We start from the raw sequence: 14,766 nt of genomic DNA, 5'->3' as shown, positions 1-14,766 counted from the left end.
CTGATTGCTTTTTAATTGTTTTATTTTTCTCTTTATTTTTTCTGCTCATGTGGGAACAGATTGGATGGATCGTGGGAATCGCTGGACTTAAAGGCCGTTGCAAAGGTCAGAATGGAGACCTTGGAGAAGAGAGAAGAGAGCTGTCTTTTATCGCCGTTAATTTGTTTTAATTGAAAATAGAATGTTCATTTATTTAGTTTATTCAGGGGGATATCACAGACAGGTTCCAATGAAGTGTTCCTATGACATTTGGACTTGGACGGGTCTCAGTTGAACATCTGACCCATATCTTTACTTTAAATAAATAAACCAAATCAGTGTTTTGGACACTCTCCTCCAAGGTAGACGTAGTGATCTGCTGTCAACGGCGATTTGCGCTCTGGCAACGGTGTTTGTGGGTGAAGGATTGGATAAAGTGCGACCTTTGCCTTAACCCCAGTAGACAAACTGTGTCACCCCTTAATTGTCTTTTGAAGAAAAAAATGTATTTTTTTTAGATCTATCCCAAGATCTAAACTGAATGGAAGGAGAGAGTACAACTCAGTGTAACCCATTGTTTTTAACAGCCAGATCACATAAATTATTTTACTAAATCTTTCCAAAACGATTAGAGAAGAGAATCATTAAATAAAACGAGAGATGACGGGAAAGCATCAACATTATTTATTTAATTCTCTCAGTCACTGGTTGTGTATTTAAAAATCAGTAAGTCCAACTTGGACGGTGCATATCCAAATCTATCTGTAATATGGCTATAAATGACCTTTACAGGGCTTCAGTAGGCGATGCTTCAATGACATGAGGGAATGCTTAAAAATGAGAAAAAAGCCTCGACTTCTAATTCTTTCTTACTTTTTTAAGAACGCTCTGTTTGAAACAACAAACACCACCGCATTCTATTGCCGTGGGTCAGTGCTGAGAACGGCCCTTCTCCTTGGGCTCAATACAAGCGACGATTTTTCATCTGCGGGCTCAGTCGCAAGTAAAATAAACGGCAAGTGCTCGCCCGATCGCATGGATGGTGTTATACCAGGAAAGCGAATCAAGACTTGCTGACAGAAAACTGCCACCATTTTCATGTAAGTGATCCTCAGGTGTAGGGACGCCATGACATCATAACTCTTACGGGCCTTGAGATAAAGTGTAGCCAGCCTACTGCAGTTTGAGTGCTAGGCACAGTGTGTGTGTGTGTGTGTGTGTGTATACCATATAAGACACAGAGAGAAAGAGAGAGTGGATACGGTGTTTAGAAGAAATCCTCTCACATTTAAACAGACATTTACTAGATGGTATAAGCTTAGTATTAACGTATTGCTGCCGTGTTAGATCCAATTTTGAAAGGACACCACATCAGGAGACCCAGTCCACCTCAGGAATGTCTCCAGTACCAAGGGGGGAAGTGATAGTGTGAGTGACTGCAGACCTGGGAACATGCTGTACTTGGCCACCGAGGACCTCTAAAGTGTTTGGTTTATTTTCTTAAAGAACTTGGACAGTGAAGAAAAAAAAGAGGCGGTGGGAATTGTTTAATTAAAGGAAAAGTGAAAGAGTGTGGTGAGAGAAGAAAAGTATATACACTGTCTGGTCTGGAGTGTAAGGCTACAGCTGCCTTCTACAGAGAGGGTTAGGGCCAACTGCAGTTAGGAGCGACTGGAATGGCATGTGTTTGATATATTTGATACCGTTCCGCTGATTCCGCTCCAGCCATTAACACGAGCCCGTCCTCCCCAATTAAGGTGCCACCAACCTCCTTTGTGTTATTAAGGGGATACCGGTTCATTTTCTTAGATTATTTTTGTGGAAAATGTGGTTATAATCACGCAAAGCAAACTATTTAGATAAACTGAAACCGAACCACAAATTGTCATAGTATTTTATATGTTAACATTGGCATATGTTTTATAAGTTAACATAATATTAACATGACTAAAATGAAGTTATATGAAAACAATTATTTTTCAATAACATCTTTTTATTAATTTTAAACTTTTTTTTAAATGTTATTTTACAGTGTTTATTTTCTTTAAAGTATTTGCATACAATTCATTGCACTCCCGTCATCACAGGGTTAAGTCTTCTGGGACACCTTCAGAGCACCTCAGTGAATTGAATAGCTCTAGGGCACTGTGCCTGGCTTTTCCCTGGCAGCAACGACTGACACTTGTATTCATCCATCACCCTGCGGTATGAGGGGAAATTAGCGACGACAAGAATTCAGAGATAGAGCCGGCTTATGACACTGACAGGGTGAAAGACTGGACAGTGGAAAAAGCTTTCTTTGACGGATTTAAAAACAACCAAAGCGCCTCAACCAGTGAGTAGTTTATTTGTGTTCACGTCACAGTATGAGGCAGTCAAACTAGGTCATTTCACACAAGTGACATTTGAACTCCTTTGCTTGTATGCTAGTATTCACTATATAAAATAAGAAAAAAAATACACATTTTGTCACCTGCAGCCTGAACCGATCCAGTTTCATCCTATACTTTAATATGTAAAGGAAAGGAAACTTAATGAGGACGAGGGATTGGAGATGTTGAGCACCAGCAACAGCATGAAGACCCGCCCCTAACGGCTGGAGTGACATTTCCTTTTGTGAAGGTATCGGTCTGTCTTTCGTCTGCGATTTTTTTTTTTTTATAACAGGTACCATGTACGATACTGTCACTTGAACTGTAAATGTGTTTGAGTAGTTTTCTTTAACAGCATGTTATTAAATGCATGTAAACAGGACTGGTTTGTCAGGTTCATCAACAATTCTAAACATTCTCACTTGTTTTAGTATGCAACATTACAGAATGCCAAGCATAGTTATTGAGTCCGTAGAATGGATGCAGTTCTTCATACTGCCCTACCAATCAAAAAGACAGTAAATGCTCATTGCGTGGAACTGATAAAAATTGCTTTTATTTACCTTGGTTTCACAGTTACTGCTAACATGACCCCCATTTTCTACAAAACACAATAGAGGCAGGATACTTGTCCACATGATTAAGCATGTATTTAATGAAGCAAAAATGACATTAAATCATTTTCGACCAAATGAGCAGTTACTGCCTTTTTGCCTGGTAGGGCAGCATAGTTCTCTGTAGGTGCACTTTCTAGCTGGATATTCTGTGAGGTTGTGATTACTGAAGGCTAATGTGTTGTGTTTTGTGTAAACACAGTGCCCTGATGTGTTTTGTGTAAACACAGTGCCCTGATGTGTTTTGTGTATACGGTAAGTGTTGTGAAGCAATTGGGGTATGTCAGTTGTCCTAACATTGAGGGTCTTGCTTCAGCCAATCGCAATCAAGGATCAGAAACCCCTCATTTACAGTATATTCACACATGATTATTCACTCCAGAGAATGCATTTCCACTCCTCCAGAGTCCAATTGTGGCGAGCTTTACAACGCTCCAGCCGACGCTTGGCATTGCGCATGGTGATCTTAGGCTTGTATGCAGGTGATCGACCATGGAAACCTATTTCATGAGGCTTCAAATGAGCAGTTCTTGTGCTGATCAGAAGTGAGTGTTGTAACCGAGGACAGATGATTTTCAGTCGCTACTACGCGCTTCAGCACTCAGCGGTCCCGTTCTGTGAGCCTGTGTGGCCTACCACTTCACGGCTGAGCCTTTGTTCCTCCTAGACGTTTCCAATACACCTGTCAGCAATGGGTTTGGCTGAAATAGACGAATCCGCTAATTTAGCGGAATAACTTCACAGATCTTCATTGTAAAGGGTTTAAACACTGTTTACCATGCTTGTTCAATGAACCATAAACAATTAATGAACATGCACCTGTGGAACGGTCGTTAAGACACTAACAGCTTACAGACGGTAGGCAATTAAGGTCACAATTATGAAAACCTAGGACACTAAAGACGCCTTTCTACTGACTCTGAAAAACACCAAAAGAAAGATGCCCAGGGTCCCTGCTCATCTGCGTGAACGTGCCTTAGGCATGCTGCATGAGTACTGTAGATGTGGCCAGGGCAATACATTGCAATGTCCGTACTGTGAGAGGCCTAAGACAGCGCTACAGGGAGACAGGACGGACAGCTGGTTATCCTCGCATTGGCAGACCACGTGTAACAACACCTGCACAGGATCGGTACATCCGAACATCACACCTGTGGGACAGGTACAGGACGGCAACAACAACTGCCCGAGTTACACCAGGAACGCACAATCCCTCCAGTGCTCAGACTGTCCACAATAGGTTGAGAGAGAGGCTGGACTGAGGGCTTGTAGGCCTGTTGCAAGGCAGGTCCTCACCAGACATCACCGGCAACAACGTAGCCTATGGGCACAACCCCACCGTCGCTGGACCAGACAGGACTGGCAAAAAGTGCTCTTCACTGACGAGTCGCGGTTTTGTCTCACCAGGGGTGATGTTCGGACTCAGTTTATCGTCGAATGAATGAGCGTTACACCGAGGCCTGTACTCTGGAGCGGGATCGATTTGGAGGTGGAGGGTCCGTCATGGTCTGGGGCGGTGTGTCACAGCATCATCAGACTGAGTTTGTTGTCATTGCAGGCAATCTCAATGCTGTGCGTTACAGGGAAGACATCCTCCTCCCTTATGTGGAACTCTTCCTGCAGGCTCATCCTGACATGACCCTCCAGCATGACAATGCCACCAGCCATACTGCTCGTTCTGTGCGTGATTTCCTGCATGACAGGAATGTCAGTGTTCTGCCATGGCCAGCGAAGAGCCCAGATCTCAATCCCATTGAGCACGTCTGGGACCTGTTGGATCGGAGAGTGAGGGCTAGGGCCATTCCCCCCAGAAATGTCCGGGAACTTGCAGGTGTCTTGGTGGAAGAGTGGGGTAACATCTCACAGCAAGAACAGGCAAATCTGGTGCTGTCCACGAGGAGAAGATGCACTGCAGTACTTAATGCAGCTGGTGGCCACACCAGATACTGACTGTTACTTTTGATTTTGACCCCCCCCCCCCCCTTTGTTCAGGGACACATTATTCCATTTCTATTAGTCACATGTCTGTGGAACTTGTCCAGTTTATGTCTCAGTTGAATCTTATGTTCATACAAATATTTACACATGTTATGTTTGAAAATAAACGCAGTTGACATTGAGAGGACGTTTCTTTTTTGTTGTTGCTGACTTTACATACAGAACACTATATATACAAAAGTAACAGGATTTTTTTTTAAGAATGCATCCTTTTAATGTTGACTGAGAAAATCAATACCAATTCATCACGCTGTGACAAAGCCCATTTGAACAAAAATCCAATGAGTTTAATTCTATAAACATTGTTTTGAATAAGGCCTAATGAGGGTTGCCAGGTGTGCTTCATGATTTGTTGCCAGGACCTCTCATAGGAACCCTACTCATCCTCTCTCCCAGACGGCCGTAGCCCACTCCAACACCCATCCGGCCAGCAGGGAAGTGACCACTCTGTTAATATCTAACTTGTTTTTGCATGGATTCTGTGATGCTGTTAGCATTTAACAGCTATGACCGCTAATTCTTGTCCCGGAATCCCACTTAACTAACAGGTTAAAGTCAGCTTGAAAGAGCCATGAACCTAGCTAATCTGCTAACATTAGCCATCAAGCTAATGAAGTTAGTCCCAGATGAGTTTTCCAAGGGAGCCCTCTGTCTGGAGAAGTACATTTATGTTTCCAGTGTTGTAGGAGCTGTACCTACGACACTTTGTTTCAGGACAAACTGGATCACTCAGCGTTACAATGAGGCAATTATAGGCTTGAGGGGGCTTCCTTGATCATGCAGGTAGCCAGCCTACGTAAGAGACGCAGAGTGGAATATTTACCTTTTTTTACACCGGTGGCTGGACGGTGTTCGAGCATGTTGGATGCATCTCCGTCTTGTCATTTTTCGTTATCCGACTGGCCGGTATTGCCCAGAGTTCGTTCGCCTGCCTCTCCTACCCCATCTGATAGCTGAGTCGAAGGAGCACAGCAAGAGGAGCATGGCAATCAACGATAGTCGCATGTCATGAGCCGTGGAAGCCAAAGAGAGCAGCCTCCCGCAAAGCAGTCTACACTTCCAACAAGAGGCCCGGAGCGGACACAAACAAATAGTTTGGCCGCCCTGGTGCCTGATCTTTCTGCACCGTCGCTGGGGGTACCTGTATCTGTGGCCGCTGTCCTTCCCCTACGATTTCGGCAACCTTACATCCTGAGTTAGGAACCTTACACAGGGAGTCAGGAAGCAGGTGCAGATGGTGAGTTTAATAATAGTGAACGTGGATAGTACAAAACAAGCAACGCATCTAGACATGAAAACTGAACCAATACTTCCTGAAAAGTGACGTTAGATAAAGGGGGAGTAATCAGGTGTGCCTCCTGATGAGGCTCAGGTGTGTGTCATGAGGGTTTCCAAGTGTTTATCATGATCGGTGGTGAGTAAACCGGCAAAACTATTGAAAGAGCTACTTCCTGCACTTGGCCCTCCTATGTTGAACATATTAAACGTCTCCCTATCTACCGGATGTGTACCAAACTCACTAAAAGTGGCGGTAATAAAGCCTCTCTTGAAAAAGCCAAACCTTGACCCAGAAAATGTAAAAAATCAACGGCGTATATCGAATCCCCATTCCTCTCAAACATTTTAGAAAAAGCTGTTGCTCAGCATCTCACTGCCTTCCTGAAAACAAATTATCTATCCATAATACTCCAGTCTGGTTTTAGCCCCCATCATAGTACTAAGACTGCACTCGTGAAGGTGGTAAATTACCTTTTAATGGCGTCAGACCAAGGCTCTGCGTCTGTCCTCGTGCTCCTAGACCTTACTGCTGCTTTCGACACCATCGATCACCACATTCTTTCGAAGAGATTGGAAACCATAATTGGTATATGCAGACAAGTTCTTGCCTAGTTTAGATCTTATCTGTCGGAAAGATATCAGTTAGTCTCTGTGGAAGGTTTGTCCTCTGACAAATCAATGGTAAGTTTGTGTTTCTCAAGGTTCCGTTCTAGGATCACTATTGTTTTCACTATATATGCTACCTCTTGGTGATGTAATTGGGAAACACAATGCCAACTTTCACTGCTATGTAGACGACACACAGCTGTACATTTCTATGAAACATGGTGAATAGCCTACCATGCAATCTGGCCTTAATGGCCATGTTCTCTTATAATCTGGTACAGCCAGAAGAGGACTGGCCTGACCTCAGAGCCTGGTTCCTTTCTTGGTTTCTTCCTAGGTTCCTACCTTACTAGGGAGTTTTTCCTATCTACCATGCTTCTACATCTGCATTGCTTGCTCTTCCAGGTTTAAGCTGGGCTGTCTGTGTAAGTACTTGTAAAAAGTGCTTTGTAAATACATTTAATTTACCTGGAGGGAGTGTAGACAATCACAAGGACAGGTGAAACAAATCAGGGCTTGACAAAAACATTAAAAAAAAATATATATATATATATATATTCACAAAAATGTTATACAACATTTAAAAATACGTATCAACATTCACTTGATTGACAGGGATTGCAGCAGCCACAATGTTTGCCTATGACAGGGAAAACAAACGGAGTGGAACTCAGTTGCGCGTTGCTTTTGACGGGGAATCCACCCTGGACTTTACACTTTTTATCATGAGATGGAGTTTGAGAACAAGCCTTTTTTTATCATGAGATGGAGTTTGAGAACAAGCCTCCTGCCCAGATCATTTTATCCAATAGTCAGTGGTTCTGATTGGGGTTCTGAATGGGGTTCTGAATGTTTTCTCCCCCATTTGTAAAGAATGTAGGCCGTGCAATGTACTATATATTTTTCATTTATGAACAAGGAAGTGACAGTTTAAATTAGCCAGCAAAAAGTTAAACAGCCACATATGACATGGTAAAGCCAGTATCAGTATCTACAGGGTCCACTGAAATGCTTCTTGGAGGCTTTGCGGAAATTTCAATGCAAGTTCTACACGCCAAGGACCAACTGCCCCATCCGTAGGTATCTGGTGACAGCTCGCCGGTGCTGCTAGCTCTGTGTGACGAGTGTAGATTGCCTCTGCATTGATCAGTTTACATATGTATGACTAAAGGGTTGGTGTTGAACTTTTATTATCCGACAGGAAAAACTTCCATAAACAAACGCTGTGCTTCCCTAATATGCCAAACTCCTCTCTTCCACATGGGTACAGTAGACAGGGCACAATATAACAATAATATCATGAATGACATACTACAATATAATGTAAATCCAATGTACAGTATGAAATAGACATCTACAGTATAGCCTATGAGCCTGGGCTAGTCAACTTTCTCAATGACAGCCAGGCGTTACGTACAGTGACGTAAACTTGCAAACATTGTCAAAACACATGACATACCTGATAATCCCAGGAAAAAGTTGCATAAACAAACATTGTACAGCCTTTATACCCCAACTCCACTGAAAAGTACAAATTAACAACGAGGGGGGACATGAATAAACAAGTACACATACAGTACCAGTCGAAAGTTTGGATACACCTACACATTCCAGGGTTTTTCTTTATTTTTACTATTTTCAAATGGATTTGATTGTTGACTTTTATTTTGAAAGAGGGACCTTTCGTGCCACCACTGCTTGACGTTTGCTTCGCATTCTGGGTGATGTAGTGTTTAGTCCAGTTGTTATGGACTTCCACAGAGGTTAGTTTATCTTCTCTTCGTGATAAAGGTAGACATTGCAGTCATCGATTAGGAACTGTATAACATTTTCTAAAACCACAAGCGCAACGTCGCGATATTTCCTGGAACGCTTCCTTATTAACATACCAGGCAGGGGATTAGGGTTTGAGAAATCAATGAGAGAAGTGAAAAATGCTTCCTTAGTTGTTAATTTTCTCGAAAGCTAAAGGCACACCCTAGATTGGAGCCAAAGTCTTTAAGTAGTTGAACATGTTATTACTCCAACTTCGTGAAAGTGACAAACTGACAAGTTTTTATTTTAGTCAAAAAACAACTATATATCGAAGTAGGGGCTTTGATTTGACGGTCTGCACATGGGATAGATAGAAGACCGGATGACGTGCTTCTACGCATGAGCTTTGCTTGCCAACGTCGCCTGTACAAGTGTGATCAGAGATTTTTTTATTGGAGAAGCAGTTTTAGCCTATCTTTATACTGTACTGTCTTTGACTGTATCCTTCCAAATTATGCGTGGAAAAACTATAATAGTGACTGGTGCCAACAGTGGCATAGGCAAAGCCACAACAGTTGAACTACTGAGGCGCGGGGGTCGGGTGATCATGGCTTGCAGGGACATGAAGAGGACTGAGGAAGCGGCACAGGAGATTCGACTGGAGACTGGTCCAGATTCGGGAGAACTCCTCATCAAGTACCTGGACCTCGCGTCACTGAAATCCGTGCACAGTTTCTGTGAAGACATCATCAAGGTAATCTGTCCATTCAGACGTGAGATGAGATCTGGTCAAGCTAGCTAACTGTTTTTAGCATAGCATACGTAGTTACTAATTTAGCTAGCTCGCCAGCCAGGATTTATACTGCATATTTAGATAGCTTGCATAGCACTGTAACGTCATAGCACTGTAGCTAGCTAACTAACGTTATATGGCTCTGCTTTTCTTGCACAACTATTTTGCTCTTAGCCAAAAAGCTGCCAGCTACATGTAAACAAATCAAAGCTGTTAGCTAACTAGTTTTACAAATGTCACCTAGTCAGACCATTATTGTTGCAGCTGGCTGATAGGCGTTATTAGGTAAGTAAAGTTAAGCTCTGCACAGATCATTTCCGACCAACCTTTAATTGCCGATAATTCCTAAATTCCAGACTTGGAAGACAACACATGTCTAATAAACTTCCATGTCTATTTGCAGGGGGTTCGTTTTGAAAAGTAGCCACCCTTTGCCTCGATACCAGCTTTGCACACTTTTGGCATTCTCTCAACCAGCTTCATGAGGTAGTCACCTGGAATGCATTTCAATTAACAGGTGTGCCTTGCTAAAAGTTAATTTGTGGAATTTATTTCCTTCTTAATGTGTTTGAGCCAATCAGTTGTGTTGTGACAAGGTAGGGGTGGCATACAGAAGGTAGCCCTATTTGGTAAAAGACCAAGTCCATATTATGGCAAAAACAGCTCAAATAAGCAAAGAGAAAAGACAGTTCATCATTACTTTAAGACATGAGGGTCAGTCAATGCGGAACATTTCAAGAACTTTGAAAAGTTTCTTCAAGAACAGTTGCAAAAACCATCAAGCACTATGATGAAACTGGCTCTCATGAGGACCGCCACAGGAAAGGAATACCCTGAGTTACCTCTCCTGCAGAGGATAAGATCATTACAGTTACCAGCCTCAGAAATTGCAGCCCAAATAAATGCTTCAGTATTCCAAGTAACAAACACATCTCAACATCAACTGTTCAGAGGAGACTGCATGAATCAGGCCTTCATGGTTGAATTGCTTCAAAGAAACCACTACTAAAGGACATCAATAAGAAGAAGAGACTTGCTTGGGCCAAGAAACACAAGCAATGGACATCAGTCCTTTTGGTCTGATGAGTCTGGCCTCCACAATCACCCGACCTCAACCGTTTGGGAGGAGTTGGACCGCAGAGTGAAGGAAAAGCAGCCAACAAGTGCTCACCATATGTGGGAATTCCCTTCAAGACTGTTGGAAAAGCATTCCAGGTGAAGCTGGTTGAGAGTATGCCAAGTGTGCAAAGCTGTCATTAAGGTAAAGGGGACCTCTTTGAAGAATTTAAAATATATTTAGATTTGTTTTTTAACACTTTTTTGGGGGGTTACTACATGATTCCATATTTGTTATTTCATAGTTTGTCTTCACTATTATTCCACAATGTACAACTTTTGACTGGTACTGTATTTAGCAGATGTTATTGCGTGTTTAGTGACATGCTTGTGTTCCTAGCTCCAACCGTGCAGTAATATCTACATTTCACAACAATACACACACATCTAAAGGTAAAATAATGGAATTAAGAAATATATCAATATTAGGACAAGCAATGTCGGAGTGGCATTGACTAAAATACAGTAGAATAGAATACAGTATATACATATGAAATTAGTAAAGTAGTATGTAAATGTTATTTAAAGTGGCTAGTGTTCCATTATTAAAGTGACCAGTGATTCCATGTATATAGGGCAGCAGCCTCGAAGGTGTAGGGTTGAGTAGCCGGGTGGTAGCTGGCTGGAGATGGCTATTTAAAAGTCTGATGGCCTTGAGATAGAAGCTGTTTTTCAGTCTCTCGTCCCAGCTTTGAGGCACCTGTACTGACCTGGTCTTCTGGATGATAGCGGGGTGAACAGACCGTGGCTCGGGTGGTTGATGTCCTTGATTATCTTTTTGGCCTCCCTGTTACATCGGGTGCTGTAGGTCAATTGTGCATCTAAATATTTGTGAGGGTCTTGGGGGGCCAAGCCAAATTTCTTCAGCCTCCTGAGGTCGAAGAGGTGCTGTTGCGCCGCCTTCACCACACTGTCTGTGTGGGTGGACCATTTCAGATCGTCAGTGATGTGTTCGCTGATGTGTAGGAACTTGAAACTTTCCACCTTCTTCGCTGCGGTCCTGTCAATGTGGATAGGGGCGTGCTCACTCTGCTTTTTCCTGAAGTCCACTATCAGCTCCTTCGTTTTGTTGACGGTTATTGTCCTGGCACCAGTCCGCCAGGGCCCTCACCTCCTCCCTGTAGGCTGTCTGGTCATTGTTGGTAATCAGGCCTACTATGGTTGTGTCGTCCAACAATGTGTACGCCGCCATCTTGTCTATTTCAAATCTTCTCTCATTGATTGAGACAGGTGAGTGTCATGATGACATGCAGCACTTTGGGCTAGACACCAACGTGATCATTTTTTTACTGTGTTTTTTTTGCCATTTATGAATGTGTTATTCAATGCATTCCTATGAGCTATAGCAGTAAAGGACAAATTTCTATATTTTATCAAATATTTTTTAAAGTATTTTCTTTTATACGTAAAGTGGGCCTAAAATTCAAAATCAAATAGCTAAATGATCTATGGTATAAAACAATTCAATATGTTAGCTTAGTTGGAAAAATGATCTGTGCTATGCTTAACGTTACCTACCTAATAACGCCTATTAGCCAGATGGAACATTTATGGTCTGACTAGGTGACATTTATAATAGCTACAAGCTAACTTGTTTGCCCGAAGAGGAAGGGGTGAAACAGCTTGCTAGCTAGCAATACAACTGTTGCAGAGAGAAATAGAAGAGACATAACAGGTACCATTTCACTGTACAATAACATTTGCATCACACTTACACACTAGACTCTACTCTCGTAGAAAGAAAAGGTGCTATCTAGAACCTAAAAGTTTTATTTTTCGACTGTCCCCATAGGTGAATAAAACATTTTTTGGTTCAAGGTAGAAACCATTTAGCTCCATGTAAAAACCCTTCCACAGAGAGAACCCAAAAAGGCAAGAAGGGTTCTCCTATGGGGACAACCAAATAAACCTTTTGGAAGAGTTTTGTCATTTGTCAAATCTGGGGCTTATTGCACATGCACTCATGTCATAAATAGTTAACTTACTTTAACTGTACCTATTAAAGAAAGCAGTGGTTCCCAACCTTTTTCAGTTACTGTACAACCAACTGAATACCCCTGAAGTACATTTTACCAGTAGGCCTATGGTCTCATGACTCTTTTCAAATACCCCCTGTGGATAGGCCAAGTTCCCCCAGGGTGCTAGTACCCCAGGTTGGGAACCACTGTCATAAAACATAAACCCATCTATAAACATTACAGCAACATGGAGCATTATTAAAACTTGTAACCAATCTTATTTTTATTTGTATGTTTTCCAACAGGAAGAGCCCAGGATTGACGTGCTGATCAACAATGCAGGGATCTACCAGTGCCCTTATACCAGGACGGAGGATGGCTTCGAGATGCAGTTCGGGGTGAACCACCTCGGCCACTTCCTCCTCACCCACCTCCTCCTGGACCTCCTGAAGCGCTCTGCGCCCAGCCGTGTGGTTGTGGTCTCCTCCAAACTCTACAAGTACGGCGAGATCGACTTTGACGACCTGAGTAGCGAACGGCGCTACGACAAGGCCTTTGCCTATGGCCGAAGCAAGCTAGCCAACCTCCTCTTCACCTGCGAGCTGGCCCGCCGCCTCGAGGGGACGGGGGTGGCGGTCAATGCATTGACCCCGGGGATAGTGAGGACTAACCTGGGGAGGCATGTCAATATCCCCCTCCTGGCCAAGCCCCTGTGGGAGCTGGCATCCAGGGCCTTCTTCAAGAGCCCAGAGGAGGGGGCGCAGACCTCGGTCTACCTGGCCTGCTCGCCCGACGTGGAGGAGGTCCAGGGGAAGTGCTTTGCAGACTGCCAGGAGCAGAAACTCCTGCCCAAAGCTACGGACCAAGAGGTGGCCAGGAAACTTTGGGATATTAGTGAAGTCATGGTGGGCATAACCATGTGATAAAGAACGTCAACCTTTCACTCCCTCCAATGTGAGCGCAAAGAGGACTTGGACCTCAAAGGTGAAGTGAACTAGTAATAGGCAAGGGTAGTGTGAATGCAAAGAGAAGTGAGTTTTTTTTGCTTCGTACTGCAGAGAACTGTGCCCTGGATGCCTGTTGCTATGCATTGTGATTATATTGCCTTGACACAATTATTTTTCACTGGTATGTTGTTATACCATGCCGTCAATTATATTAAACTCTAAGTGAAGGGAGATTGTTGCTATGATCTCAAGCTGAATGTACCTGCATTTGATTCTGCGTACGTGACGTCAAGTTACACTGAAACATGCCATCACAATATCAAATCAAATTGTATTGGTCACATACACAACAGTGCAGTAAACCTAACAATATACACACAACACTCACTCCCCTTCATCAACCCTGATTGTAGTGGATTTAACAAGTGAAGGCCAGTTGTATTACTTCTTTAATCAGCACAACAGTTTTCAGCTGTGCTCACATAATTGCAAAAGGGTTTTCTAATGATCAATTAGCCTTTTAAAATGATAAACTTGGATTAGCTAACACAACGTGCCATTGGAACACAGGAGTGATGGTTGCTGATAATGGGCCTCTGTACGCCTATGTAGATATTCCATAAAAAATCTGCCGTTTCCAGCTACAATAGTCATTTACAACATTAACAATGTCTACACTATTTCTGATCAACTTGATGTTATTTTAAATGGACAAAAAAAATGTGTTTTTCTTTCAAAAACAAGGACATTTCTAAGTGACCCCAAACTTTTGAACGGTAGTGGTCATATGAAGTGGCTGAAACAGTATGTAAACATTATTATAGTGACCAGTGTTCAATACTCCATGTACATGAAACACACAGTATTAACTGAAACATACCATCACAACATGAAAACACACGGTATTAACTGAAACATACCATCACAACATGGAACACACGGTATTAACTGAAACATTCCATCACAACATGAAACACACGGTATTAACTGAAACATTCCATCACAACATGAAACACACGGTATTAACAAACATACCATCACAACATGAAACACGGTATTAACTGAAACATACCATCACAACGTGAACACACAGTATTAACTGAAACATACCATCACAACATGAAACACACGGTATTAACTTAAACATACCATCACAACGTGAAACACACGGTATTAACTGAAACATACCATCACAACATGAAACACACGGTATTAACTGAAACATACCATCACAACGTGAAACACACGGTATTAACTGAAACATACCATCACAACGTGAAACACACGGTATTAACTGAAACATACCATCACAACATGAAACACACGGTATTAACTGAAACATACCATCAC

At 42.6% G+C, this 14,766-nt stretch overlaps 1 protein-coding gene across 1 annotated transcript; it reads left to right on the top strand.

Moving 5' to 3' along the window:
* Positions 1-8,589: 8,589 nt before the first annotated feature.
* Positions 8,590-13,667, top strand: rdh14a (retinol dehydrogenase 14a). Its single transcript, XM_039008852.1, has 2 exons — positions 8,590-9,356; positions 12,775-13,667. The coding sequence occupies exons 1-2, from the start codon at positions 9,117-9,119 to the stop codon at positions 13,390-13,392; spliced, it is 858 nt and encodes a 285-aa protein (XP_038864780.1). The 5' UTR covers positions 8,590-9,116; the 3' UTR covers positions 13,393-13,667.
* Positions 13,668-14,766: the final 1,099 nt, after the last annotated feature.

This window comes from Salvelinus namaycush, chromosome 15, assembly GCF_016432855.1.
Source record: "Salvelinus namaycush isolate Seneca chromosome 15, SaNama_1.0, whole genome shotgun sequence".
Taxonomy (NCBI): Eukaryota; Metazoa; Chordata; class Actinopteri; order Salmoniformes; family Salmonidae; genus Salvelinus; species Salvelinus namaycush.
This window is presented reverse-complemented; position numbering and strand designations above follow the sequence as displayed.